The sequence below is a fragment of the Lutjanus erythropterus genome, chromosome 8 (assembly GCF_056507025.1).
Source record: "Lutjanus erythropterus isolate fLutEry1 chromosome 8, fLutEry1.hap2, whole genome shotgun sequence".
In the NCBI taxonomy this organism is placed as follows: Eukaryota; Metazoa; Chordata; class Actinopteri; order Lutjaniformes; family Lutjanidae; genus Lutjanus; species Lutjanus erythropterus.
The window spans coordinates 23,410,094-23,438,081 of record NC_139324.1 but is presented as its reverse complement, the minus strand read 5'-3'; the positions used below and the strand labels follow the sequence as shown (position 1 = coordinate 23,438,081).

The window sequence follows — 27,988 nt, the reverse complement described above, 5'->3', positions numbered from 1 at the left end:
ATCTAACCTGACAAACTCAGCAGTCCGTCACTGTATTGAACCGTCTTTAATTTTAATCCTTCAGAAGAGCTAACGTCAAACTACGTATTCTGACAACAACCACAGAAGCATCGCCTGGATGTTTACAGTAAAGAAAAACTCTATTTATTTACTTAACTGGACGTTTACGCGGTGCCTCATCTGATATTAACAGCTGTTACGTTTGTTTAAATGTTGCAAAAAATAAACCGAGGTTACGGGAAAAGTCATTAGACGTGTCGGAACATCATCACCATGCATGCTCTGTTAATTGTTTAATTCATGTTGGGTTTTTTTTCTGTATTTTTTTTTTTTTCGTAGTCGTTATATGAAAAATATAGATTGTAAGTTGGCGTTATTTAAATTAGTGCTGTTTCCTGCACACCTCTGTTTGTTTGTTGCAGCGTTATAAGTTCAGCTTTAATGTTTTCACGCTGTGGCCTGTTTTGCCCTTTTCTTACAGCCGAGCTTTGAGGATTTGCTTCCGCGTTTGTTTCCCTGCAATGCGCTTTTAAGTTTGTGTGCCTGGGTGGGTGTGTGCGTCTTCGGGTTAAGGATTACCATCATATGTGTTTTCGACTAATTTAGACCAAGTAGGTCAAAACCAGGGTGTTTATATATATAATATTGATCGTTTTTATTGTTAAAAGCAGTCAGTGTGCTGTCAGTTAAGTGGGCAAAGTTTGCCAAACAATTTTTACTGTTCTCTATAAATTTTTTGATGATATTTTTTTTACTGGTTTAAAAAAAAAAAAAAAAAGAAAGAAAGAAAGAAATGTTAAAGTCCACCTCCAGACCTTATAATATAAAATGCTCTGCAGGAAGTAATAAATTCCGTCTGATATGTTTGTTTATTTTGCTAAACAAGTTCAAATACCTTTTACACCCCTAAACCCTCCAGCCTCCCTGTAAGTAGCTGCACCAGACTTTTCCTCTGTTTATCTAATCATGGTAACTATCTATATCCTGCATCTCCTGTGAGCTCAGTATTACTGCTAATGATAAATGTAGTGCCACCCTCTGGATTAACATGATTGGTTACTTAGGTTAATGATGTCATATACCCAGCCTGATTGAATCCTTCATTTATTTGTTTATTTGTTTATTTTGGTGTTGTAACTTCCCTTTTTCAATGCAGTTTCAAAGAAATGCTCAGACATGGTGTTTACTGCTCATCTTGCTCCTGATATGCCTTGTAACAAGAAAAACACCACGTGGACATGTTAACAAGGTTAAGAACCTGATTTTCACTGAAGGCGCCTTTTAATTACTGCTACTTTGATAGATACTCAAATCAATCAATCTTGTAGTATCAGTACTTTGGGGATCAATCCGCCTACCCCTCTTCTACATACTGTATCTCTGCTCTGTAGAGTTGTCATATGTAAAAATCATGACAACTAAAGTACATAAAAAGCTATTATTCGTCTTATTAGCGTTGGTATCATATAGTATAATAACTTCTCTGGGTGTGTCCTCTCCTTCCAGGCATGGCTGTGTTCGAGGACTGCTCTGTGCTTTTGGAGGTGAAAAATTTGCCTTTCAAGGAGAAGAAGAAGCTAAAGTCGGCGGTCACAGACAACGGAGGCAACATTTGCTTTGTGGTCAATAAACAGGTCAGAGGATGTGATTATTCTCCACTGTAGGTGGTGTCTTAGTACCAGGCTGGACTGATACCATACCAAGGTTATTATAGTTAACTAAAACTAAACTGAAAACTAAAGGTGTGGGGAAAAAACATTTTAGGAGAATGAAATAAAAATAAAAACTAGCTACCTGTAAAGTTATAGGGTACTCCCCAAATTAACATAATAAAAATATACAGGAAATGTCTTCAGTTTTAGTCTTTATCAGTTCGCTCAAATGGGTCAACACAACATGCATGAGGATGCATTGGTGTGTCTGTTGACTGAGATTGGGTTGTCTTGGATTGAGTGTGAGTCAGTTGTCTTTACAAAATGTTGTGTTTATATTGTAATACCTATTCTTAACTTCTTAAATCTTGCCCTGACAGATAAAAATACTTTTTTTACTTTTTTTTATGGTAGCTACTGTTTTCTGTGTCCGTCCATAAATAATTAACATTTAGTGTGCTCAAAATTGATGCGAAGCAACAGATTAACATTAGCCACTGCCAAAAGTGAATGCCATTTTATTTGCCTGTTATACCCCATGAGTCTGTGGCAGCAGTGCAAGTTGTTTTCATCTAGATTTTGTTTGCTTCCAGGTACAGCTGCAACTTAAAGTTAATTTCATGGTCAATTTAATGGTCGCTTATTTTCTTGATTAATCGACTGATAGATGTTTGGCCTATAAAATGTCAGAAAATGGTGAAAAATGTTGATCAGTGTTTCCCAAAGCCTAACTTGACATCCTTTTCCCCACAACCCAAAGATATTCAGTTTACTGCCACAGAAGACAAAAGAAATATTCACATTTTCTACTTCCAGGACATGTTCATATGCCGTAACAAAAATCAACACTTGCTTTCTGATTTCCGCCTTTATTTCTCACAGTGCTCCCTGATAGTGACCAGTGATGTGTCCAACCTGAGCACCAACAGGCTGCGCAACATTCAAAAATACCAAACGCCCGTGGTCGGGGTAGAATATGTGTACAGCTGCCTGAAGAGAGGAGCTCTTCTGCCCCTGGATGAACACAAGCTGGATATTTCCTCTCCCTCCTCTGTTTCTCCTCCTCTGCTTCTCTCTTCACTGAGGAGCCGCAGTCCACTCCCCCATCAAGGTACTGTCCTTATAGGCAGTAAGTAGTAAAAAATACTGCACACTGTTCTTTTTTTTATTTCATGTGGACATGACTACATACCATATGTATGCACCATATGTATTTGAAAGCTGTGCAATTTGGAAATGTTTTACAGGAGTTTTCCTTTCTGGGAATAAAGTTAGGATGGAAATTCTAGGGATGCAAGATATGTATGTTTTTTTAGCCCTTACTGATTAATACCTGCAGTTATAAGTTATACAAATAAATCGTTCATTCATTGTCCGGAACTGCTTACCCTGGGAGGGTTGCAGGGGGAGCCGGTCCCAGCTGACACTGGGCAGGGTACACCAGAGACAAACAACCACTCACACCTCCTTTCACACCTACTGAATGTCTTTGTACTGTGGGAGGAAGGAAAAGAATACGGAGAGAACGTGCAAACATTGCACAGAAAGGCTCCGTTCAACTCTCTAATAAATCAATGCATGACTATTTTGCCTCTGCCAGTGGTAGAACATGAAGAGACATACTTATTTAATTAACAAATAATGCTTATAGGTTTTCTCTAACAGAAGATTTCACATTTCTTGTTTATTTGGAGTAAAAAGAAGAAAGACAAGAGTGTCAAACTCAAAGTAAACTTGTCAAAATACACAGAATGGTGCGAGGAAATCTGCCAGTACCAGCTCTAAAACAAATGTGTAGGAGGACCAGGGCTATGAAAATCAGAATTTAATTAGCCCCTGCATGTGACCTCCTGGAGAGTATCTTCCACAGCATATAATGGATATATTAAAAAAAAACCCACAGCAATAAATCATCAGCAGAGTTTGCAATTTCCAGTTTGAAATAAGACACCTTTATTAATCCCTGTTGAACAATTATGCATTATAACATCATATTTAATCTGAAGGATAATAATGGTGAGGCCACAGCACCCTCAACCCCAGTATGGTAAATGTTATTCACGTCTTTAACATACAATGATAATTATTCACGTTATGTGTTTTACTGTCGTAGCCAGTAAAAGAAGGAAGACAAACAAAGTGAGCATCAGGACTCCACCTAGTTCCAGCACAATGATTCATGTGTCCTCCCAGCAGTCACCTTTATTTGCACTTAAGACAGACACAAGTCATGTGTTCCTGTCTTGTAATCACTGGGGCATTTCTTGTCAGTTGTTTTACTCTCCCACATTGATTAACTCAGTCAGCAGGTTTAACTACATATCATTACCGTCTTTGTTAATTCTAATGAAAACCTCAAGCCGTGCTGTTGAAAGAGCACTTTGTGAAGTGTATTTGTAGGACTCCACATGTCACCATGCTTACATGTCCTGTGTGTACTCAGGTTTAAATGCATACTTCTTCTAGTGTAGGTATTGCACAACACGCGAGGAGACACTGAGTGAGTCATTCATGTGTGTGCGCTCTGTCTTGTGCATTGCAGTGTCCAAAGAACCACAGAGCAAAGCAGTTGCTGAGCCGTCCAAAAGTCCGGCCAAGCCTGTGGTCAGCCTGACTCAGAGGGCAGAGAGTCCGGAGAGGAGCAGTAACGTAATGGGAAAGTTCAGGTGTGAACAATGAGCATCCCCATGTTAGCTGGGATGTAGTAGTAGTGTCTTATTTTAACACTGGGGGATTTCTTGGCGAATTTTAAAAGGGCTGACGCTTTTAAAAAAACATTTTCAATTAATTCCTGCAGTTTGGCCATTTCCTTTTCACACGAAACGATATTGCTACCTTCAGGACATGTCTACCAAGTAAATGTACATTCAGCACCAACACACACATATACAGTACAGGTGAGGATCACTGAGCTGAACACACTTCCTTAAAACAAAGAAACTAACCCTAGCTGAGCTACAGTTCCTCAAAAAGCAACAGGAAAAACAGTTACCAGTATTCAACCTACTTCTTGCTATTTAATTGGCCTCAAATGAGGTTTAACATGCATAAAGTTTCTAATGACTGTCCCTGGCAAAGTGCTAATGCCAAGTTCATCAGGCTAACCTACAAAATAACTGATAAAACAGCTTACAGAAGTGGCAAAACTTACAGCTTTTAAGTTTGAAATTGAGTCACGGACAGCCAGCATTGATCTATCATTGAGCTCTAACCTTTACCACCCGGGCCTCAGTCCAGAGTAAAATGCGTGGTCTGTTACTCCATATAAATAAAGCATTATTAAAGCAAATAAAGCAACATTCCTCCCATCCCTTTCACACATTCAGAGGCAGGGCATGCTACCACTTGCAGCTTCATCCCACCACAACATTAATTACAAAATCTAATAACCTTATTCCTCCACATCTCTGTGTTCATCAATCCTCACACACCTCTTGTAGAATAACTGCTGTAAATGGTGGTAGAAACAACGGGAGAAAACACACCACACATGTTTGAAAACCAAGTCAACATTTGTTTTAATAAACTTCTCTCCAGGAATATGTATTACCAAATAACATATATAATATGATAATTGTTTTTTTTGTTCCTGATTTTTTTTTTAATACAGAATTTATACTGAAAATGATTCTGACCTTCCAACATATCCAGATAATTTTCAAGTGGCCAAGTATTCAATTTTTGAAAAGGTAAATATGAAATGTATTTTTAACTTACTACTACTGCTATTGCAGTAGTATTGTTATTACAATTATTAATATTAATGATATGAATTTCTCTCAAGAAAAACAGCAACGCTTGGTGTGTCCTGGAGCTGCAGAGTTTCAGAGGGGAGACAGGTTGGCAGTACCGTGTGGTCAGGTACTGGAAGGACGATATATTAGCCAAGGTATGAAGACTTTTGTATATTACTGTTTGTGCTGCATGTCAGCTCACTGATTACCTCATTTGCTTGTTAGCAATTTGGCAATATAACAATTTTGGTTAGCTTAATATGAAAAAAGTAATTTCATTTATCACTGTAAATAGTTTTTTTTACAGTGTACAGACATATCTGTCATATCACTATTGGATAGTTTTACATTTTTTGTACATTTTTCTTTGATTTACCTGTAATTTCACCCATGATTTTGCCTTTTTGTCATTCTATCATATGTCTTATTGATTCAAAAACTTGCATATTAATGGGCTAGTTCATTTCTAGACTTTTTATTGATCTCCGTTTGTGGCCTGTTAATAATATTTTCTCCTTTATGCCTTAAAACACAACTGAGAGTCATTACCTTTTATCCCTATCAGAGTAACCAAATCAACCTAATCAAAATTTGGGACTCGAGTCAGGCTTGAGTAGAAGAACTTAGGAAGAAACGTAGTATAACAAAAACCTTAAAAATGTAGAACATGTTGGAAAAAAAACATATGTGTTTGTGCCAACAGAAGGCAGGGGTGAAGGATATGCTGGTGTATCCGTCCACCTCAGAAGAAGCTCTGGAGGTGTACAAGGACCTAAGAGAGACCCTGACGGCTACTGGTCTGCAGCTGAGGAGCAACATCCCTCCGCAGGCTCGGCACCTAGGCTCCGCCCCCCTCCAGCAGGTCCGACACACTCACAACACATCACAGTCTACACAATTTCACAGTCTACACACAAGAAGAATTGTGCTTTGGGTAATTAGGAGAGGGGTACCATACTATAACCAAGATTGGAGATTGCTGGTTTTCTGCAATGCATTGTGGGCTTTGTAGTTTTTAGCATAATTGCATAGTTTTATCATGGTGTTACATACAAGTAGCTGCACTTTTTGAACAAACAGTCCCAGCATGTAGAGTGTAGTTTTTAAATTAAATTATTTTACAATGATACATGCCCAGTCAATTAATACACTAAATTTCATGTCAATATGTCATATTAATAAAGTATATTTAAGGTAAAAAATATATTATATAATATAATCAGAGCTTGAGCGATACTGGGTTTTTGGGGCTGATGCTCTAACTCATAACAATCTGAATTATATTGTGTAAACAAAGAAAAGTTTTCATATCAGCACATATGGGACAATATATACGCTGACACAGATATATTTGTGATAGGCCAGTATCAGGCCGAAAATATTGGCCAACTGATATAGCTTTCTGCCTCTCACCATAGTAAAAAGTACAAATTATAATAATACATCTCATTACAACATTGTCTCTATCCATCTTCACATATCTGTGACTTAAGGATGGATGATACGGCTTATAAATAATATCTTGATAATTTTAGGCTGTACACAGTTTCTCTAAAATAACATTCTGTACCATAAATTCTCATGTAGTGCAAACATATGATGATTTTATAGAATAAGATGAATAACTTTGGATTAAACTACCTGCAAACATCACGAATACCGCAGTATTCATATTTGTAGATATTGTGACAATATTGTGGTTGTAAAGTGAACAATATGTCCTGCAGATATTTTCTGTTCATAGGATTTTGAGCCAGATGTTTTTATTATTATGATATCTGAAAGAGTCACTGCTGCTGGACATCTGTGTAGCTGAATCGGTTGATTAATGCGTGTCTCGTTTGACTGGCAGTTGCTGCTGGAAGAGAAGCTGAACACAGGAAGCTTATCACAAGAAGTGGGCGTATTTGTGGAGCTGCTGTGGACTGAGGCCCTGGGCTGCCTCAGCAACATCCTCAGAGTTTCAGTCGACAAGCTCAGCCTCAATGATGTAAGGATTGTTCTGTAAAACCTCTGACGAATGACTGAACGCAACATGAGCTGTCCCATTACCGTGTTGTTTGTTTCACCTTCCAGGACAGACAGTCTCATCATGAATGTCATTAGAATTACACTTTTGCATCATGCCTTGTGTGTGTGTGTGTGTGTGTGTGTGTGTGTGTGTGTGTGTGTGTGTGTGTGTGTGTGTATGTAGGTGAGCAGGGTGGAGGGCTTGTTACTTCAGGCTCAGAGGAAGTTGAAGGAGGCAAATCACGCAGAGGTGGCATCTCTTTTGGATGAGGTTAACACCCTGCTGCCCCTCAGAGTACCCTTACGCCCCACTGCCAAGCTCATCTCTCAGACACTGGACCTCTGTCAGGTAACAAAGAACACACACACACACGTACAAACATGTGGATCCAAGCGCACACACAGGCAGATACACGTATACAGACATGAATAACTGAACTCTCACATACTAGGTGTGTCCTGAACTCATACCAAACGCTAAATCCAAGCAAGTTTTGCACTGTGTTTATGATGGAGAAGTGACTAAATTAAGCATGCTCAAAACAGTCAGTATGCAGAGTAATTAACCCTGCTGATGAGTGTGCTCTTGATGGACACTGATATTAGAGCTGAAAAATTAATACAAATTTAATCAAAATCCTAATTTAGCCTGCTGTAAGTTTGAAATCGCAGGAGGCAGAATATTTGTTAAAGGTGAAATGTGGTCAAAATACCTTTTTATATTAAATATTGTATATCCTGGCCTACACATCATATTCTACAGACTTAAGGAAACTTCTTTGTTTGGTACAGATCCCTGCAAAAATCACGCATTTTATCTATTTTTTGCAGTTGAAATTACACTCACCGAGTCAGAAACTAATAAATGGCTTTGGACAGATGTTTTTTATGTATTTAGTGTAATCTAAAGTTATCTAAAAAAAGCAATACAAGGCTCTCCTGGCTCAGCTGTTGAGTGTCTGTGGGAATAAACAACATAATCATGATACCATAAACGTCCAGGATGATGGATGTTGCCTTTTTCCAAGCTTTATCTGAAGGGAGGGCCACAGTGTCAGACAATTTTGTTTACTGTTAGACCACAAAATATCAATTCATGGTGATAATTGCAAAAACTTGATGACTTGACACAACATGAACACAATCTTTTCTTGCTGTTAGTTAATCAGAGATGTGCTGAATGTGAGCGAGATGACTCTGAGGAGCCCCGTGCCTACCTGTCTGGGGAAGTACCGTGCTCTGAGGTGCAGCATTGAGGCCGTTTCCCGCAGCAGCTCAGAGTTTCAAGCTGTGGCTGCTCTGCTGCGAGACAGGTAGCGTACCGCTCACGAAATGTCAGTTTGTCTGATATTCAAGGAAAGGAGAGTCTAGCTGCAGTGCTCATAAAACCAAATACACACACATGTACTGCTGTTCATAAAACCTGCTGCATATGTAAATGTGTTCTTATTTATGGGCATTTATTGTCACGGTGCCGCTTTATTTCTGAAACATTCTTAGAAGTACTGTAAGTGCCGTAAAACATCCCAGAACCTTGCATCACGATGTCAAAGAGCATTTTGTGTTTCCCTGTTTTGCAGCAAGGTGCAGATCCAACAGGTCCTGCGTGTCAGCAGAGGTGTGGATCTTCAGACATTCAAGAGTGATCTTGGGAACATTAAGCCCCTCCTCCATTCATCTCACCCCAGCAATTTTGTAGGAGTCCTGTCTCGGTGAGATCAGACGCAATATCCTGTCTGCAGTAAGGGAATGAATAAAGTTATAGACTAACTTGTTTATTGGTTACAGTTTGTGAGTAAGTGCAGTTTTCCTGACATCACCCTACAGGGTTTTTGGATAAATAAAGTTGATTTTTTTTTAAGCAGTAAACTTCTAGTGCTTGGACTTTGATTTTCTGACTCTATATTTTCATTCTCTCCACAGTGGTCTACTGCTGCCCCGCGTTGGAGTGGAGCAGCATGGGATAGAGAGAACAGACATTGGTAATCTGGGCAGTGGAATCTACTTTAGTGACGCTATTAGGTTAGTACAAAATCTGAAATGGACAAGGTCTAGTCCATAAAACTTGATTATTTTTATACTTTATTTTTGTGCACACAACACAACAGACAGGTTCATCATCGGTAAAGTGAAATGCTTAAGTACAGAAGAAAATAAGCCAAAATCTCCAAACAAATTAAATGTATAACAAAATCACTTCAGACTAAAACAGGACTACTATTTTTTCCATTACTTTTTACAACCTCCTAGTAGTATTTGTAACAAATATCCATCCTGTGTTTTTTCAGCTCAGTTGGCATGTTGGCATGTTGGCACTGCCACTATAATCAATCTTGGGTCTGATTACAGCTCTGATCTCTGTTACCACATCGACCCAAAAAGAGGAAATTTTTGGACACTCCCAAAAAAAACATGAAAATGACCAACAGACCTAATACCACACATTCTCCAACACCTTGGATCACTGATTTGTGATATTTTTTATTTTTTTGTTTTACGACTTCTAAAAAACATAAAACATTTAAACAGGTGATTTTCCATCGTCACAGCACCATCTTCTGTACAAAAATGTGCCCACTAATGTGAGACATTTCATCATCGAGCATGTCTTCTATTCTTGTCCACAGCACCAGTTTGAAATACTCCAAGCCTGGTGCGACGGACGGCTCTCGGCTGCTGTTGGTGTGTGACGTGGCGTTGGGACAGTGCAAGGACGTCCAGAAGAGAGACCCCACGCTGACCCAAGCTCCTGAGGGACACCACAGTGTGCACGGTGTCCGCCGCACCGCTAACACTCCCTCTGAGTTTGAGGTATAAATGTAGATAGAAAGAAGACTACACAGATGTACATACATCTAAATTAAGTCACCCTAATCTGATTCTCATTCTTAATATGGACAAACATCTGATCTAAGATTGTCAGTTCTGATTTGGACCACTTTCCTTGTGCTATGCTGCAATGTGGACAAAAACGTGTGAAGCTAAAATGTTTTTCTATGTTCTGAAAGACTGTTGTAGTTCATCAAAACACATTTTATAAGCTTAGTGAAATAAAAGATGAATGACTTAATCTTAGTTGTCCTCTCAGATGTTTTGAAAACTGTCTTATCTGTAAGTGTCTTCTGAAGGCAGCAAGTTTTGTCCCCCCCAATACACAGACTGTAGTCAAACCTTTTATATTGACATATTTATCAAATTTATTATGATAATATTTAACTTAACATCCCTAACACATCTACATTTCTGCTCCCGTGTGCACTCAAACACTTTTACAATCATTCTTGTGCTCCAGGATGATGAGTACGTGGTGTACAGTCCTGATCAGGTGAAACTGAAGTACGTGGTTCAGTTCAGCATCGAGGGAGACCAGCTGAAGGAGTTCAGTCCTGCCATCATCACCTCAGCTGAACCGTGTCTGCCCTCTTTTGACCAAGGTGAGCACCTGCAGGATATTTCAACTATGGTTTAGCAGTAAATAACATGAAATGCTGATATTGTGACGCACGTTCGTCACACAGATGTTTCCTTTTCAGTTAAGAGAGCCCATTGATTGAAAAGAATAACTTCTGCTCCTTAAGTCATTTTTAAACAACTATAAGTTCAGTGTCCTGTAATTCTCTAAATGCTCTTTCAGGAGCATTTACACCCCAATGAGAGGACAGTTCTGATTGGACAAGGGGACACAGAATCTACACAGTGTTTTGGCATTAAAAGACCCAAGGTTTGATTATCAGTGGCTTCTGTTTAAAGGATCTGTATCATCATTGTCCTTTAAAAGCCTGATGTGTCAAACCTACTACAACATAGTCAGAATCAAGGTATGAGAAAATCTTGTAGTGATGAGGTGAAAATCAGTCATCATTAATGTGAATTTGAAGACAAATAACCACATAAATAAAAGGCAGCCTTGTAAGTTCAAAAAATTACATCGCTTTACTGTATTGTAGCCTTTAAAATCAGGAAAAGACACACTTATATCATGATAGAACCATATACAATATCTAAGACAATATCTATCAGGATATTGATGTAATATCGATATGTTGCCCACCCCCTCACTGAAATTTACAAACATGTTTCTTCACTGAATTTGGCTACAGAAAGGAATTATAAGTTTTAAGTGTAGGTTTGTCTTTCTAAACATATTTTGGAGTCAACTATAACTATACTATCTACTACTATCTGAACTGATAACTGTTTTAAAATGTTGTATATTATGTAAGCCTGAGATCTTACAGGATGTGGAATAATATAAGAGAAACGTTGTTGATTCTACTATATACAGTATGAAGCATGAAAAAAAAAATGTATATACTTTACTAAATACACAGTAATAAAGAGTAACTGAACGTGTGTCAAGACTGGAATAAAATTCACTGTCAGCAAAAATGGTGCTTTTTTGCATGTGTACGTTTTAGAGCTGACTTCGGTGGACAGTGGGGTTGAAAGCATTAAAAACCCACTGGAGGATGTGACGGCTGGACTGTTGGACAGCTCTGGTCAGCAGCTCCCTCTGCAGGCCGTCCATGTGAAGTGCAAACTGATGGATCTGCTCTCTCAGGTAATAAAATAAAAAAGCCCTGTTCATTCAGTTTTTTCTTTATTCTTTTGGTGATCTTATGGTTGATGTTATTTTATGTCAACTTCCTAAAATGCATGAGACAGGTGGATGTAAATCATTTATGAACTGCTGTCCTCTTTTAGGTCATCATTTTCCAAAAATACACCAACCAGAGCTCTGTGCCCATCGAGGCAAAGTATGTCTTCCCATTGGATGATTCTGCAGCGGTGTGTGGATTTGAAGCTTTCATCAATGGAAAACATGTGGTGGGACAGGTAACCTAACTCAACAGATTTATTATTTTTTTTTACTGTTACTCCACCTCAAGTTACTGTGTTTCTGTACTACCTAATATCTTATTTCTTTATGATGTCATTTGCAGTTTGCTGAGATTCTATTGAAAATGTCCAGAGTTAAAAAAGTAGCCATTTTTAGTTTGTACACATTTTATCACACCAGATGTGCTGAATTTCTTTTTCATCTTTGTTGCTTGTGCAAATTCTGAACAATTGTTGAACGGTTCAGTGTTCAGAGTTTTAGAGACTTTAATTTTTAGGTGGTGATTGTATTATGTCGGGCAGCAAACGTCAACCAATAGTACAACGCAAAAGATAAAAGTAAAATTGTGTGTGTGCAAAACCGGTGCAACCTTGTTTTTTTCATGTGTCTGTTTGGATCTCAGGTGAAGGAAAAGGAGACGGCTCGCAAGGAGTACAAGCAGGCTATCGAGAAAGGCCATGGAGCCTACCTGATGGACCAGGACGCTCCCGTATGTCCACCCTCTGCACTGAACTCAGCAGATATCATCATGCTGATTCAAGCTCTAAGTTTGAAGTGTGGTTGTATGAAGTACTTATCAATAGTCAGTGTATTAGTTACAGTAGATGGCGCTCAATATGTCCCCAGTTTGGAGAAGCACAGAGGAGTAGCATATATAGAATAGCATACATAATGCCAAATTTTGCTCTGTCTTGCTTAGCAAAACAGTAATTAACAGCAATCTGAATTATCCTTTTAATGCCAGATCATTAAATTTAAACATATCAGTAGAGTTGAGATAATATTAATATTATTTAACATCTAAACACAGGATAATTTCTCCTGGATAATCTAACAATCATATAGGTTTGTCAGTGGAGACTCCAGTCCGAGACATGAATCAGAGAGGTAGCAATTCATTGTTGTACATATAAACAAAATCCGTGGCCACAGTTGCTGAATTAAACCAAAGATGAATTACTGAACTGACTTAAACTGTGGATCATAAAAACAGTTGTGACAGCAGCATGTCACCTTTAGCTTCCATTTATATGTGGACAGGCTTGTACCTCAAACTTTTTATCACAGAACCACATATTTTCAAACACAGACATTAATATTTAGGACTGTTAATTTGGAGTTTAATGCTGTTCCAAAAGCTACAACTGTGAGTCATGTAACATTATCTTTTGGAAAATTAATGGGATTTTTTCTACCGGAACCAGAGACACCTTTAATAACTCCTCTGACCTGCAAACTTTATTTGTACACCACTTATGACGTCACTTTTGTGCTCATTGCAGGATGTGTTCACCATCAGCGTGGGCAATCTGCCTCCCGGTGCGACTGTCCTCATTAAGGTTACCTTTGTGTCTGAGCTGATCGTCAGGGACGGGAGTATTCTCTTCTCCCTGCCTGGGAGCGTGGCTCCGTGGCAGGAGAGTGCAGCGCTCAACCAGACCACGCAAGTAAGGACAGCATGGATGGGAGGGCAAACAAAAACTGAAAAATCTCACCTCAATTAGTTCTTACTCTGCAGGCAGTCAATGGAGTGAAAATTTGTCCCTGAAGGAGCAAAAGTAGGAAGAAAACATTCAAAGGGCAGAGTCTACTATTCTACAGTGTGCATGCATTTGCATCAAAATGACTTATTTAATTTGATTTTACTTTTGGTTTTCTTGTGTTTTTAATCAAAAAGTAATTAAATGTGTGAGACAGCAACACACAAAGGGACTGTCCTGCAGTTTTTGATCTTCACTTTGAATTTTTAGTTTGCCTTCATCAAGCAGTCTTACTTTTGCATGAAGGAGACACTATAAACTGTGGCCAAGTGTTGCTGTTTTGTTCATTTATACATTTGGCATGAGCCTTGTGTCTTTCTCTTTTGGCTAATGTTAGATTGTCCCGGCCTGCTTGAATTTTATATGGAGTGGAGAGACAGTATAGTGGACCTGATAATATGTGGGAATCTCTGCATGTAAAGAAAAATCACTTTCAGTCTTCTCATCTGTGTTTTTGTGTGTTTTCTGCTCAACAGGTCACTGTGGAGAAGGTGTGTGTGACTGATGAGGCAGCAAGTACAAGGTGAGATATATCATGTTTTGACAGTTTAATGAAATCTGATTACATCTGTGGCGTAGCAGGGGAAGGAGAATTAGTTGATCCATGTTAATCAGCTGATTACGACATATTTACAACATGATTGAAAGGATTATTATGAGAAATTTCAGCTGAAGTGTTTACATGGACGCTAAATAAATGAGTAAATGATCCAATAAGATGTGCGTTTACTAGGCCCAAAATATCATCTCAGAATGTGGCTGGCTGGGTTTTGACTTTTAGCCTTATAATAGATTGCCTTCCAAACTTTTCAAGCAGTTTTTGATTTGAAAAGATTGTTTAAACTGGGATCCACCGCAGCATTAACCAAACACTTGTTTGCATCGTTAGGAGCCTTTCAACCATATAGACATTCAACAATCCTTAAATCTTTTATGGTCTAAACATTTGTTTAGAAAAGTGTGTTGTTTCTGTCCCTCAGAGAGTTCACCCTGGACATGTCAGTTGAGATGCCCTATGAGATCAGCAAACTAAAGTGCATCACGCACAAAGTCAAGATTAAGGTAAATAACATTTCATTAGTAATATATATTTGATTGTGCAGATACACAGTTGTCAGGTTTTTCCTCTGTCTCAGTGAGTTCTTATAAAAGTCAAGAAAGGTGACAAATGCATTTGTTTTTGGAAGTCAAGCAAACATTTAGATAAAAGTCAAAGGATGAAAAGAATTAAGTTCAAGAAAATGTTGGAGTCACTTTGCACATGACTAAAAATGTTTTATGTATTTCCACTAATGGGGTTCAACTGTCTCGCTCACATTAAAGGGCCAAAATGATGACTGGATGAATTGAGAAGTCTATCAGCAGAAAATTTTTTGCATTTAACATAATGATTAATTGTTCATATCAAAATACTAAAGGTATGCTTGTTATTACTTCTTCTTATTTAACATGCTTGCATTTCTTTATTTTATCATTTCAGAAGGCGATTTTTTTCCCCCCAGTTTTTGGCAGCTGCTTAAACTAAATACTTAAATAATTGTAATAATAAGTGTTTAGTTTGGGTTATGGCATCTTTTGGTGCTCTTTTGTTGATATGTTTGATACTATAGTATTATATGTTATACTGAAAAGTTGAGACATCAGATCTATGCTTGATAGTTTAGTCCAAAAAAAATAATTTCTTGAAACCTAGTCCATTTCCTTCTTTTTACCATTCATTCTTTTCTTTGTGTGATCCCACAGAGAACAGACTGTAAGGCAGTGGTGAGCGTGCTGCCAGGAGAGGTCATGGGCCCAGAGGGTTTCCAGCTGTCAGTCACTCTGTCTGAGGTCCACCTGCCAAGGATGTGGGTTGAGAAACACCCTGACAAGGACAGCCAGGTCTGTCTGTCTGTCTGTCTGTCATCCTCTCTGTCTCTCACTCTGTTACTTTCAACGTAAACCATCTCTCTCTCTCTCTCTCTCTCTCTCTCTCTCTCTCTCTCCTCTAGGCCTGCATGTTGGTTTTCTATCCAGACTTTGACATCGACTCCAGTTCAGCATCCGACGAAGTTGTCCTGTTGTTGGACACATCTGAATCCATGAAGAGAGAGTCTCTCCACACGGCCCAGAAAATTGCCCTGCAGGTCCTGAAAACCCTCGACCACAATGTCAGACTCAATGTCATTTTGTTTGGCACAGGTGAGTGAGGTCTTTTAAGTTTTGTGTATACAGTGAAAAAAACCCGGAGAAAATCCTCAATGTATTAGGGATTATAACTACCAGTATCATGTCCAACATGTGATCAACTCTGCTTTTTACTCTTAAGTTCACTTGTTACTAATGACTACAGTAGCCAGTAGTCATTTTCCTGACTTTTACTGTGTTTTTGTCTGTCAGATCACAAAGAATCTTTCCTGGCACCACAGCCACTTGTTGAATCTCGTCAGGTGGCCGAGAGTTTCATCAAGGTGAGTTAACTTGTTACCGGCTGATTCTTTCATACTGTGGTTTGACCTGCACTGAGCAGAGGCAACCCCGGCTGCTCTGCGTTGGGTAGTTCTTCACCTCCACGTCATGCCTTCAAACTGCTTAACACACACCTACTCGTTGATTATATCTTATTTATTGTTATTCTGGCATTATTTCTATTGATTGATAAGGTAAACCTAGTACTAAAGTCTAACTGTATAATAAGCGATTTAATGTCTTATACTATAAACTGTTTTTTTTTTAAATAAAATGCTCCAACCTGAGTTTGCAACAATGAAAGGAACTTAATTCTGTGAAATGCAAGAATACTAAACATTACTATTTCTTTATTTGATTTTGTCAACACATTTCATGTTCATAAAATAACAAACAAGAAAAGTTACAAGCTGACATGAACAATTTTTCCCTCTTGGTTGCTCGTAATTATGCTTCAAATGATATGTGATGAATGCAACTTGTGCCTGTGTGTTCTGAAAGCCGGTACTCTCCCTCCTACCAGCGCTTCTCTCCAGTAGGGGGCAGCACTGAACTGTGGCGTCCCCTGCGAGCTCTCAGCCTGCTGCCTCCGTCCCGCGGCGTCAGGAACCTGCTGCTGCTGTCGGACGGCCATATCCAGAACGCAGAGCTCACCTTGAAGCTGCTCAGAGACAACAGCCAGCACAGCCGCCTCTTCACCTGCGGCCTCAGGTCTGAATGGGTCAAGTGGTCTTTGGTCACGGGGGGGGGGGGGTAACATTTGTTTAAATACCCAGCGGAGCCCCAAATCATGAAATTGTCAATGTGTAAGTGTTACAAAAGAAAATAAAACCAGAAAAGGCAAATAAATTTAAAAATCAGGCCCAGGAATATGAGCACAAAGGAAGTAATGAGCAGCATTAAGAATATATAAAAGCATGTACAGCTTTTTGTAGATCACCAATAGATAAAAAGTTATCTTAAGCTGGAAGAAACATGCCTGAACATTTTGACTTGATCATCAATACAGAGAATTGCATTAAATATTACTGCTAGATACCCTTCCTTACAGACCAGTAAGGAAGGGTAAGAAAATTTAATATCAGAGAGGCAAGTGTGATTTGCTAGGCTTCTAAGATCTGTGGGTTTTAATCCCATGTAGAGGCAGCATGTATATAGAAAATATAAGTAGATACAGAAATAGAAATAGAAACAATCGCTAAATTTTACTGAAAAGATGCAGACAGGTTACATATATTTCATGAAATCCTTTCCAGGGACAAGTGTTACAAATTAGCATCTGCTATAAATGCTATGATACTTAGATTGGAAAGCTGTTTTCAGTTTTTCTATATGTTAAATAATACTTATGCCTACAGTACAGAAGTAGCTACATGCACTACACAGTTATCTTCTTTTTGTGTATAGAGTTTTTAACAGTGTGTGTTTCTTTCTTTGTCATTTCAGCTCAACAGCTAATCGGCACATGCTGAGAGCCCTGGCGCAGGCAGGGGGTGGAGCCTTCGAGTTCTTCGACACAAAAACCAAACACAACTGGGTAGAGAAGGTGAGACTGACTGTCTTTAATTAATCGCCTCGTCTTTAATTAAATACTTGTGCTGTATATCTGGATTTTATGTTTCTGCTTTGATTATTGTGTGAGGTGGCAGGAATGAAACTGTCTTTAGGATTGGTCACATTTGTGGTTTTAATTTTTTTTATCATGCACTCATTTGTCAATAAATTATGATGAAAAAGAAACGCATCTAAAATTAAGATTTAGCTACATTTCCATTACAAGCCTTGTATTAGGTATTGCTGAACTATTGTACTTTCATTCAAGATCAATTATGTTCCATCTGTTTGTCTTTTTATTTGTCATAATGTTTGACTTTCTTTAAATATTAAGAAAAAATGCAGGTCTCCATATATAGCCATATTTCACAAGTTCATCCAGTCAAGACTTAACAAATTTACCAAGACGATCTATCCAGTCCTGATGCATTTTAAATGTCAGAAGATGTGACAAATAACCTTTGTTGATTCATTTGCTTACCCTTTGTTTTGGCTGCAGGTGGCGTGTCAGGTGAAGCGTATGGCGTCTCCTGGCTGCAATTCAGTGTCAGTAAAGTGGCAGCAGTTCAACCCGACAGCACCCCCACCTGTGCAAGCCCCCAAGCAGCTCCACGCTCTGTTCAGTGACTGTCACACCCTGGTTTACGGCTTTGTGCCGCACTGCACTCAAGTATGCAGTTTATATACAGATTAGATTTAGACTTGCAATTTACAAGAAGCTATAAACCAGCAAATATTTGGCATTTTCCTTGACACCTGACTCCAACTGACTGTCACTTCATACAGGCCACCCTCCTTGGAAACCTGAGTGGTCAGGAGCTCAAAACCATGGTGTCAACCAGTGAGCTGCAGAAGACCAGGGGCACAGTAAGAACATTCACACTCAACAGTCTAAACAGTACCTTCTGTATATCCGTACTGTCCGTCAATTAACATGTTTGTTAACTGATCAGCTCAGCCACTGAATAAACATGAGGCGATGATTATGATGTGTATTAATGTGTGTGTTCAGTTTCTTCACAAGCTCACTGCAAGGGCCCTCATCAGAGATTACGAAGACGGAAGTCTGGACGCCAGTGAAGCCGAACATGAGGTGTGTTTTTGTGACACTGAGTTAGAACCAAAAGCGTCCAGTCTGAGCTCCACGTTTAACTAATTTTTTTGCTTTTCCAGGGAAAGAAAGCAGAGTTGAAGCACTTCATCATCGAGCTAAGCAAAGAGTTTTCCATCCTGTCTCAGTTCACCAGCTTTGTGGCCATAGAGGAAAGGGTTTGTGCAATTTTTTTGCCTTTTTCACATTTACATAATCTGTATTTCCTTCTCGTAGCTGCACAGGGCAACCAGTCCACTCACCTACTTACTTTACACCCTGGGTTTGAAGGTGTTATGACATCATACTTTGTTGCTCCCAACTAAACCAAACTCATCTACCTTGTTGCAGGATTCAGAACAAACAGAGGGCATCACAGACATCCCTAAATTAATTGCAGAGGAAGACGTGGACTTCCTCCCCTACGTCAGTTGGACTTCTCCTCAGCACAGTGAAGAATTATTATATGGGAAGGTAAACACTATGGCATCTATTTTAGACAATCTATAGCATGTTGTCTGAAGTATATGGTGCTCGTGCATTTGGGGCATGTTCATCTCCACTTTACTATTTAAATGGCGCATAATCTGGGCACAAAGTGAGGCACAAAGAGATTGTATTTAATCTCTTAGTTAATGAAAGGTGTGTTTTGGGCATGACCTGAATTAAATCAATCAGAGTGTCATTATCCATAGCATTTAACAGTGGATGGGCTGTGTGATGACTACTGGGTCATTACAGTGCACATAGAAACGTTACTACTGTATGTTAATTACTGAAAGCAGCCTCTTTTATCATTAAAGCAAAAAACACTCATGGATTGACACAACAGAATCACCAGCACAGTTTGCACTGTTTAACATAATTTAAAAGATAAGTTAATGATCAGAGAGGCAGCTTTTAGTTTTGTTTTCATGTGTCTGAATAACGCAGCCTTTAAATAGCAGGAAAATGCTGCGGCATAGACTTTAGATCAGGTTTTTACTGATCAGTGTTTCAGTCACTTTCTGCTGCCTCATGATAGTATTGCACCAGCACTGGACATGACCACTCCTCACTTTAAGACCAACACACCCATGGGCACAAGTACTCTATATTTGCTACCTACACAGAAGTATGTAGTGATTAACTAATTTGTCTCCATTTGTCTCTCTGTTGTAGATAGAGTCGGTTGATCTTTCCATGGGATCGGAGGATGATATTTCTGTGTATGGAGAAGTTTGTGAGGTGGAGTTCGAGGAGACGAGCTGTGCGATCTCTCCACAATATTTACCTGCGGTTAGTCCCATCATGCCCAAACTACAGCTGCACATTTGCTGTTTTAGAGGGATAACAAAAGCATTTTTAGATAAAGCTGTCATTTCTAATACAAGAACAATGTGAAATAAACAAATAACACACAAATCCTAAATTATGCAAAGTTTTGAAAATCCCATAAGTATGATCTCATCAAAAATACTTTTTTAGTACAGGCATTACATGGGAAGAAAGGGGTGAACCTCACACAAATTATTACTCCTAAATGTCTTCTCTGTAACCTAGATTCTTAAACCGTGGTACTACTGCCGCTGGTGTTACCTGAGCTACCTCTAGTGGTACTTAAAGGAATATTGCAAAATTTTAAAAAAAATGTAATTCAATTCAGTAAAAGGAAAAAAACTAAATGCAAAAATATGTCTGTGAGAGGCTGCCGTTGAGGTGTATGAAAGCTTTTTTAGTACGACCCTTTTATTAGGAATAAATCGGCTCTTGTGGGAACTGTCTGCGCCCGAGATGCTACTGTATTTTAACGTTGATCAAAATTGTGGTACTTGGAGACGTAATATTTTCTGAAATTGTACAAGTGCAAAAAGTTTCAGAAACACTGCTCTATAACATAAGAAAAGTTCTAAAAGATCCAAGTAGTGGTTCAAAAGTATTTTAACCACAGCCTGGTGTCACTTTTCTGTTCCTAACATAGACTTTAGAGCAGGTTTTTATTGATCAGTGTTTCAGTCACTTTCTGCTGCCTCATGATAGTATTGCACCAGCATTGGACATGACCACTCCTCACTTTAAGACCAACACACCCATCGGCACAAGTACTCTATATTTGCTACCTACACAGAAGTATGTAGTGATGAACTAATTAACCCTTTTATGAGCTCCATTTGTCTCTCTGTTGTAGTCAAGTGATTATTCCATGGGATCGGAGGATGATATTTCTGTGTATGAAGACCTTTGTGCGGCGGAGTTGGAGGAGACGAGCTGTGCGATCTCTTCACAATATTTACCCGCGGTTAGTCCCATCATGCCCAAACTACAGCTGCACATTTGCTGTTTTAGAGGGACAACAAAAGCATTTTTAAATAAAGCTGTCATTTCTAATACATTAACAATGTGAAATAAACAAACAACACGCCCCCAGTCAACATAAACGTTGACTAGTTTAAAAGGAAAACAACCCTCTAAGGGTTTAGAATTTCCTTTTGCACTTTCATTGTACTGCATCTAACTCCATGTGTCATTTAAAACACAGTTTCTGGTTGATTGTGGACAGCACTGAACCGTTTTGTGTAAACATCAGAAAAGAATGCATTAATCAGTTTTCAATGGCAAGAGGAAGTTACGGCATCACTGATTTCAGTATTTCTCAATACATTCCCCCACTAAGATTTATTAAGACTTTTTAATATAAATGGCATGTTCATGAGACTAGAAGAGTTTCTGTTGCAATCTTTGTGGGGTTGCAAGTTGTGCGCTTGACAGCACTCATCTGAAACATAAACTTAGTAGTGGTTGTACTGGTTTGAAGTTTAGTTGTTCACTTCTAATTTTGGGAGCAAAACATATGTTCTGACTCTTTTTTGTGTTTTTTTTTCTCATTTTGTAGATGATTTCTTGCGATTTCGACATGCACCCTCCTCCCCTTCGTCACCTTCCTCCTCCTCCTCCTCCTCCTGCTCCTGCTGCTCAGTGCAGCGCTCAACTTCCACAAACCCAAGTCTTCAACGCTCCCATCCCCTTCTCCTCCCCTCTCTCCCCTTCTATGACGGACCAGACATTCAAAGGCATTATCACAGCTCCTGTCACAGCTACTGTACTTAGAAGCAAGCTTCCTCCTCCTCCTCCTCCTCCTCCTGCTCCTGCTGTTGAGCGCAGTGCTCAGCTTCCACAAACCCAAGTCTTCGACACTCCCATCCCCTTCTCCTCCCCTCTCTCCCCTTCTGTCACATTCAAAGGCGCTATCACAGCTCCTGTTGCATTTTCTGGACTTAAATGCAAGCCTCTCAAAAAGAAAATAGCCAGTGAGTTAGTGGAGGAAAGAGAGAGCATGTACACGAACTTGGAACAAGAGCCTGAAACTCTTCAGTCGGCCTCACCTGAACGTTTCGTGGCCAAAAGCATGAGTTTCATGCCCAAGGCCAGGGCCATGTTTCGTTCACGGATGCCTCTTGGTAATGTGTCATATAAAGCAAAAAGGAGGGGACGAAGTTATGATTCCGATGAAGCAAATGCTGAGAGTGACCTTGCAACTGATGGACACCAACCTATTTTAGGTCAGCGTGAGGCATGGAGTGTAGATAACAGGGAACAAGGTATTACCTTGTTCGACGCAGCATCTGCACATTCTGCAGCTGATGAGCCAAGAGATCAGAGTTTTGCAGGATATCAACCACAGTTAAATTCTGGTTTTAGCTTCAATCAGGTTAGACAGCAATGTTATTTTGGGGAAGCACAGGAGAAGAGTGAATCTGAAACTGATGGAGGTCAACCTCTTTTAAGGAGTAAAGCACTAGGTGTTCCTTATGCCGCAGCTTTTTCTGTACCTTCTGCAGTTGATCTGACTAAAGGTTTGGCACAGTCTGGATGGTCTTCCTCACTCAATAAAAGCAAAGCACCATCAGTCTCTGTGATCAAAGCTGCTGAAAGCACAACCTCCACTTTTGGGCTGGAACCACAAACTTCTCTTTTTGGCTTCCCCCAAAAGGCTTCAGGGTTTACAAGGGGGTTTGGTGCCTCTAACCTTAAAGAGCACATTCTTGGGAGGAGGAGGAAGTGTGCATTTGCATCGGTTCCTGAACCCCTCGAGTGAGTCTCAACTTTTTTTAGTTACACTTCAACTTGGAAAACCTTGATAACAATTCTTGTATGACAGCTGTTGCAAAAAATGCTCTGCTTATTTTATTGTGGTTGACAAAGTGAAAAGAGACTAAATCATGTTAACTGACTAGTAGACTAAAAGTGTATTTATGAATGTGGAAAGAAGAGCAGCATGTTTACATTTCTGGATATGTGTGTTTTAACAACTGTCATAAAGTTGCCAATAGTCATTATAAGTGTCCTGCTGTGATCATGTTGTTTCAGGTCAACAGACCCTGAAGTCCTGGAGCTCATATGGACAAAGATCTTCCAGATGCAGCATTCAGTAAGATATGCTAAAATTTCATTGGGTCTGCCTGAATGTGGCCATTGAAAAGATGAAATTAAACTTAACTGAAACTAAAAACATAAATTGTAGCTTCATCTCTTCAGGTGTAGGATTTCCGGGGCTCTCATGTGCCTGAATTAAACCTTTGCTTTTCCTGTTGACAAGTTATAGTCTCGGCAACGACAAAGGTTTATCAATTCTGTTACTGTTTAGCTCTCCTTAACTATAGCCGTTCTTGCTCATACTAGCAGTCCTTGGGGAAGATGGAAATGAAATTTTTTTGGTGCCACTTTGCATAGGAGATGAAGAATTGACAAGTGTGTCTGTGTGTTGCAGGAGGGCTACTGGGAGCTAACCACAGAACTGGGAGAATTAATAAATGTCGACGTGGATCTCTTTGCCAACGTGTTCCTGAAAAGCAAGGGCATCCATTCCCTAGGTGAGAACTCTCAGAACCTGTTTCAGGCCTTCATCGTGGAAATAGCTTTTTCATTTCAGATCATTTTTTTAAGCTCTGAGTTCACAAGTCTCATACGCAACTTCCCATGTCATAACCACAGGTCCATGAGTTCCATTTGAAGACAGTATTACATCTGATAGCCAGTGTGAAAAAAACCCAAAAACTAGTTAACTAATTAGCATAACTCGTTAGCTAAACACAGCTGTTAACAAAATGCTAGTTAATGAGCTAGCGGAGCTACATCAATTGTTTGCAAGCTAGATATGCTGCCTTAAAATGGGTTGGGTTTACCGTGTTCACGAGAAAAGTCATATGAACGCTCCCCCTCTCCCCAAGTTCACTAGTCTTCCACATGACTTTTTATGTCGTAATGACAAGTTCTATTTGAGGGCAGAATTATATCTGATAGCCAATGTTAGCATAAGGGTAGCTTACTAATTGACATCATTCCTTGGCTAGCGAGTTACACCTGATAATTGATCATTGAAAAAACTTGGAACTATTCAGCTAATCCACATTAGTCGTTAGCTAGCTAGTTACATCTGACAGCTAATGTTAGCAAAATGCTAGCTCATTAGTGGGGGGGTACTTGAAAACTACTTTAGTCTACTCATCTTGCTTTCCGCTTTTATTCTTCTCTTTTCGACATACACAAACCTCTGGTCTCTTACTGTGCAGACACCAGGGCTTGCTCCACCCGCCTCCCTCCGTTTCTCCCTCCCTGCCTCTCTCTGTTGACTTTCTTCATCAGAAAGTTTTATATAGTTGCCCAAAAATTGGATATTTCCACCTGCGATTCCGTTTTTCCGAGCAGCAGGTAAGCTGCGTGGCAGTGGCTTGTTGTTAATGATGGAGTCGATCACACTGATCAAAACTGATGTGGTACTGAATGACATCAATTCCAAACAGTTGCAGTTAAAAGCTTAGACAGAACTACTGCATAAGCAGGGATATACATTAAATAGGACACTGTGTTATGTGTGCTTCTGTGCAGACAAGAGAGTGACTGTCATGCAGACTGCAGCAGCAGAACAAACACATGAGGGAGGGGTAAAACACAATAGAGCAAGTGGAGATCATCTACTAGACCTTGTTAATCAATCGTGGATGTCGTCTCCACGGATACTAAAAATAAAAGTGCCAAATCTACTTGGATGCCTGTTAATTGAAAGTCTGTGTGTGGGAAACACTGTTGGGATTATGCAGTGAAGACAAACATTCACATCATTTGCTAAATATAAATGTTTTTTTAAATTAGATAAATTGAGTAAGAGCTGGTCTGTCTGCCTGTAGTTACTGTTATACTGTTTTAGAGTTTCAGCTTGAACCTTCAGGAGAAAATTTGCTACCTCTAACAGATGTTATACATCATTAAGAAGAGTTAAAAGATGACTGATGCAATACAGGTTGAGAAAATGAAGACCATGACCTGTATAAACTGTTTACAAAAAATGGTCAAATTACAGCAAGTCAAGTAAGAAGCTGTTAGAGCCGTCATCAGTTTAAATGCTGAAGAACTTTTACTGCTAAACTTGCACCTTTCACACACTAAAATTGGAGAACTACTACTATAAGCATTATAAGCACTGTCTGGTGTAAGGAAGCGAGGTATTGATCGTTTCTCCCAAATCACAAACAACTTTCCCCCAGATGTATCAAGCTATGTAGATGTTTTTATTAATTTCATTTGTCCAAGATTTTGAGATATCCACTACTGAGACTTCTGCTTCCACTCCAACACACCTGAGAGAAATGTATTGTTTGTGCTGCCATGAGTATCAAAAGAAATATTTTAGTTGAATTGTCCTGAAATCTTTTACAGACATTCATGGTCCCCAAAAGATGAATCACACTGTCATCATCATCATCATCATCTGCTAAACATCAGCTTGCTAGCACGAATGAGAGCAGCCATGTGTCACACCTCATGATGTGTGTATATCAGTGGCAAACGCTTCATCGCAGATTAGTTGATGATGTCACTGAGTAAATGGCATGTGTCGAGAGTGTCTGTAGATCAAAGTGAATCTGAGAAGAGTCTTGGTGATGGAGTAACTGCAGTTTTTTTCTGTGAAAAAATATGGCCCTACCATAAATAACCTACTTTTAGAATGGGGTTTGGGTCAATATTACCAAAACAGCAACATGAAGTGTCTTAATGATCAATATAAAGAGTGTCAGATGTCTGAAATACCTTACCTGAAGATTCAGTCAGGTAGCTGTATGTCAAATTTGTCCACCAGATTTCTTTAATTTTTTCCATAAAACATTGTTTTCCATAAAACATACAAGCACTGCCATCCTGCACTGGTGAGGCCAGATAACTTCCTGTCATTATGGGCAGTTTTCTTTTCTTCTGTAGTGGTGTAAAACTTTTCACAATTAGGCCTGTGGTCTGCCAGAAAATGTCATAGCCAGGATTTGAGCTGTTGTTCTCATCAGGACCTACCAGTGTTAAAAACTTGCGTGTGTGTGTGTGTGTGTGTGTGTGTGTGTGTGTGTGTGTGTGGTGTAGGTGTGAAGGCCCATGCAGACATCCTGAGGCTGGTGGCAACTCTCCTGGTTCTGCAGCTGATGAGGGTGGAGAAGTTGGAGGAAGGCAAATCGCTCCGCACCCTCTTCTGCCTGGATGACTCCTCTCAGCCCAGGTATGTCCAAAACCAGACAAAACATGAACTTTTATAACTTCTTTGGTATTTGTGAAAACAAATTAAAACAAGGTCTAAATTTGAGATGCACGTGGAGGGACGATGAAGCAAATCTTTCTCAGCCTGATTCACATGAGGTTAAATTAGAATCACATGTGGGTTACAGCCTGCAGTAGCCTGCACGTAAACAGTCAGTCAAAAATATTAGATAGGATGAATTCAAAATCAAGCACTGTTTTGGTAACAACTGACTTTCTTCCAGGCCTGAGCGGTGGGAGGAGGTAAAGAGAGCAGTGGACTGGGTTTGCTGGGCTGATCGGCAGTACCCATGTGTCTACAGCCGGCTTGAGTTTGGTTTGAGCTGGGAATCCTCCACCCGTCAGCTGCTGGGCTACGAAGGCCTCCCTCCCTTCTCACCTCTCAGTGGTCTGAATTTGCAGAGGACCGCTGTCCCGTTACTGGTCCGCTGAGGAGGCCAACCTGACGGAGGAAGCGTGAAGAGAGGAAAAATGCATACCCGTTTGCCTTTAGGAGGGGATGAGATTGTCTTCTCAATTTAATTTTACACAGATATGCATGCATTTCTTTGCCTCATGTAAAGTCTTTTCAAATGTTAGTGTGTTTACGTACACTTAAATAAGAGGATACAGTTGGCTTTCTGCAGTAACCTGGTTTCTGTAACTTCATGAATATGAGAAGCAATGTTTCCTTAATCGGGGTTAAGGATTCAAGATTTCCCCAGCTAAATTTCTCCTAGAGAAAGCTAATTTCTTTGCTAATTATACAAGTAATCGAGTTTCTAATAGTCTTTTTACATGTACACATGTTTATGACAAAGCCTTCAAGCAGATAAAGTGTTAGCAGAGCAGCAGGAGAAGAAGAAAGATCATGACAGGTAGTACTGCAACCGCGCATTCAGAATAATCCCATCCAAAATTTGACTGCAACTGAAACTCATTACCTCCAGAAGTCTGAACAAATACGTCTTCCCAGAACATTTTACTGTTAGATTTAGACAAATTCACACTGTGGTGAAAAGCTTTGTCCCCATTGGCAGGAGTCAAGCCTAGAAATATAACCAGAAATTTAGTAGTCAATAACAATACCAGTGGATTTCCATGATTCTCAATACCCAATTTCATACCACAGTAAAAAACAAAAACAGTAATAAAATTCAGCCATTGTTTTTCTTTGTCACCTGAAATAAAAACTGTCCTGAGCTTCTAGGACAAAAGACTGAGAGGGATATTTACTAAGCCTGACGCAAATCACTGCCAGTGCATCGCTACTTTTTTTGATAAGTTGAAGCGGCACAGTTGCTGCAGTTGCATGTCACTATCTATACTACACATGTGTAGTAGTTGTTGTTTGGGGCTGGTGGGTGTTTTTCTTCCTTCTTTGGCATTTAACAGCAGACTACAGCACTTGTAAGCATGTAAGCTGTCACTTTCATGTCTAGAGGAATACCTCCAGTACCTCTGATACTGTAGAAAACAAGTCCTGCTTCTTTTTCAAAATGTTTGCATTGACTTCATTCCACAGTATTGGTTCTCGTGGCATCTCTAGCCAGCCCCTATAGTGGTAGTAGTAGCAGGGAAAT

At 39.5% G+C, this 27,988-nt stretch overlaps 1 protein-coding gene across 1 annotated transcript; it reads left to right on the top strand.

Annotated features, from left to right (window-relative positions):
- Positions 1-16: 16 nt before the first annotated feature.
- Positions 17-27,466, top strand: parp4 (poly (ADP-ribose) polymerase family, member 4). The gene is made up of 36 exons (XM_084725535.1): positions 17-127; positions 1,507-1,634; positions 2,535-2,763; positions 4,195-4,318; positions 5,263-5,341; positions 5,437-5,541; positions 6,090-6,248; positions 7,239-7,376; positions 7,581-7,745; positions 8,558-8,709; positions 8,977-9,108; positions 9,320-9,418; positions 10,024-10,207; positions 10,689-10,830; positions 11,815-11,957; positions 12,101-12,232; positions 12,640-12,726; positions 13,520-13,684; positions 14,254-14,300; positions 14,758-14,839; positions 15,521-15,658; positions 15,769-15,958; positions 16,157-16,227; positions 16,749-16,936; positions 17,672-17,771; positions 18,279-18,449; positions 18,566-18,646; positions 18,792-18,872; positions 18,953-19,048; positions 19,221-19,343; positions 20,031-20,147; positions 21,742-22,313; positions 23,217-23,277; positions 23,617-23,719; positions 26,256-26,388; positions 26,651-27,466. Exons 2-36 carry the CDS (start codon positions 1,509-1,511, stop codon positions 26,856-26,858), a joined length of 4,923 nt encoding a protein of 1,640 aa, XP_084581661.1. The 5' UTR covers positions 17-127; positions 1,507-1,508; the 3' UTR covers positions 26,859-27,466.
- Positions 27,467-27,988: the final 522 nt, after the last annotated feature.

Bases quoted from the DNA above. Each gene is read 5' to 3' on its own strand.
- parp4 (XM_084725535.1), top strand. From the start codon at position 1,509: ATGGCTGTGTTCGAGGACTGCTCTGTGCTTTTGGAGGTGAAAAATTTG. The intron at 18,647-18,791 runs GTAAGAACATTC...GTGTGTGTTCAG, and splicing joins TGCAGAAGACCAGGGGCACA to TTTCTTCACAAGCTCACTGC. The intron at 20,148-21,741 runs GTTAGTCCCATC...CTCATTTTGTAG, and splicing joins CTCCACAATATTTACCTGCG to ATGATTTCTTGCGATTTCGA.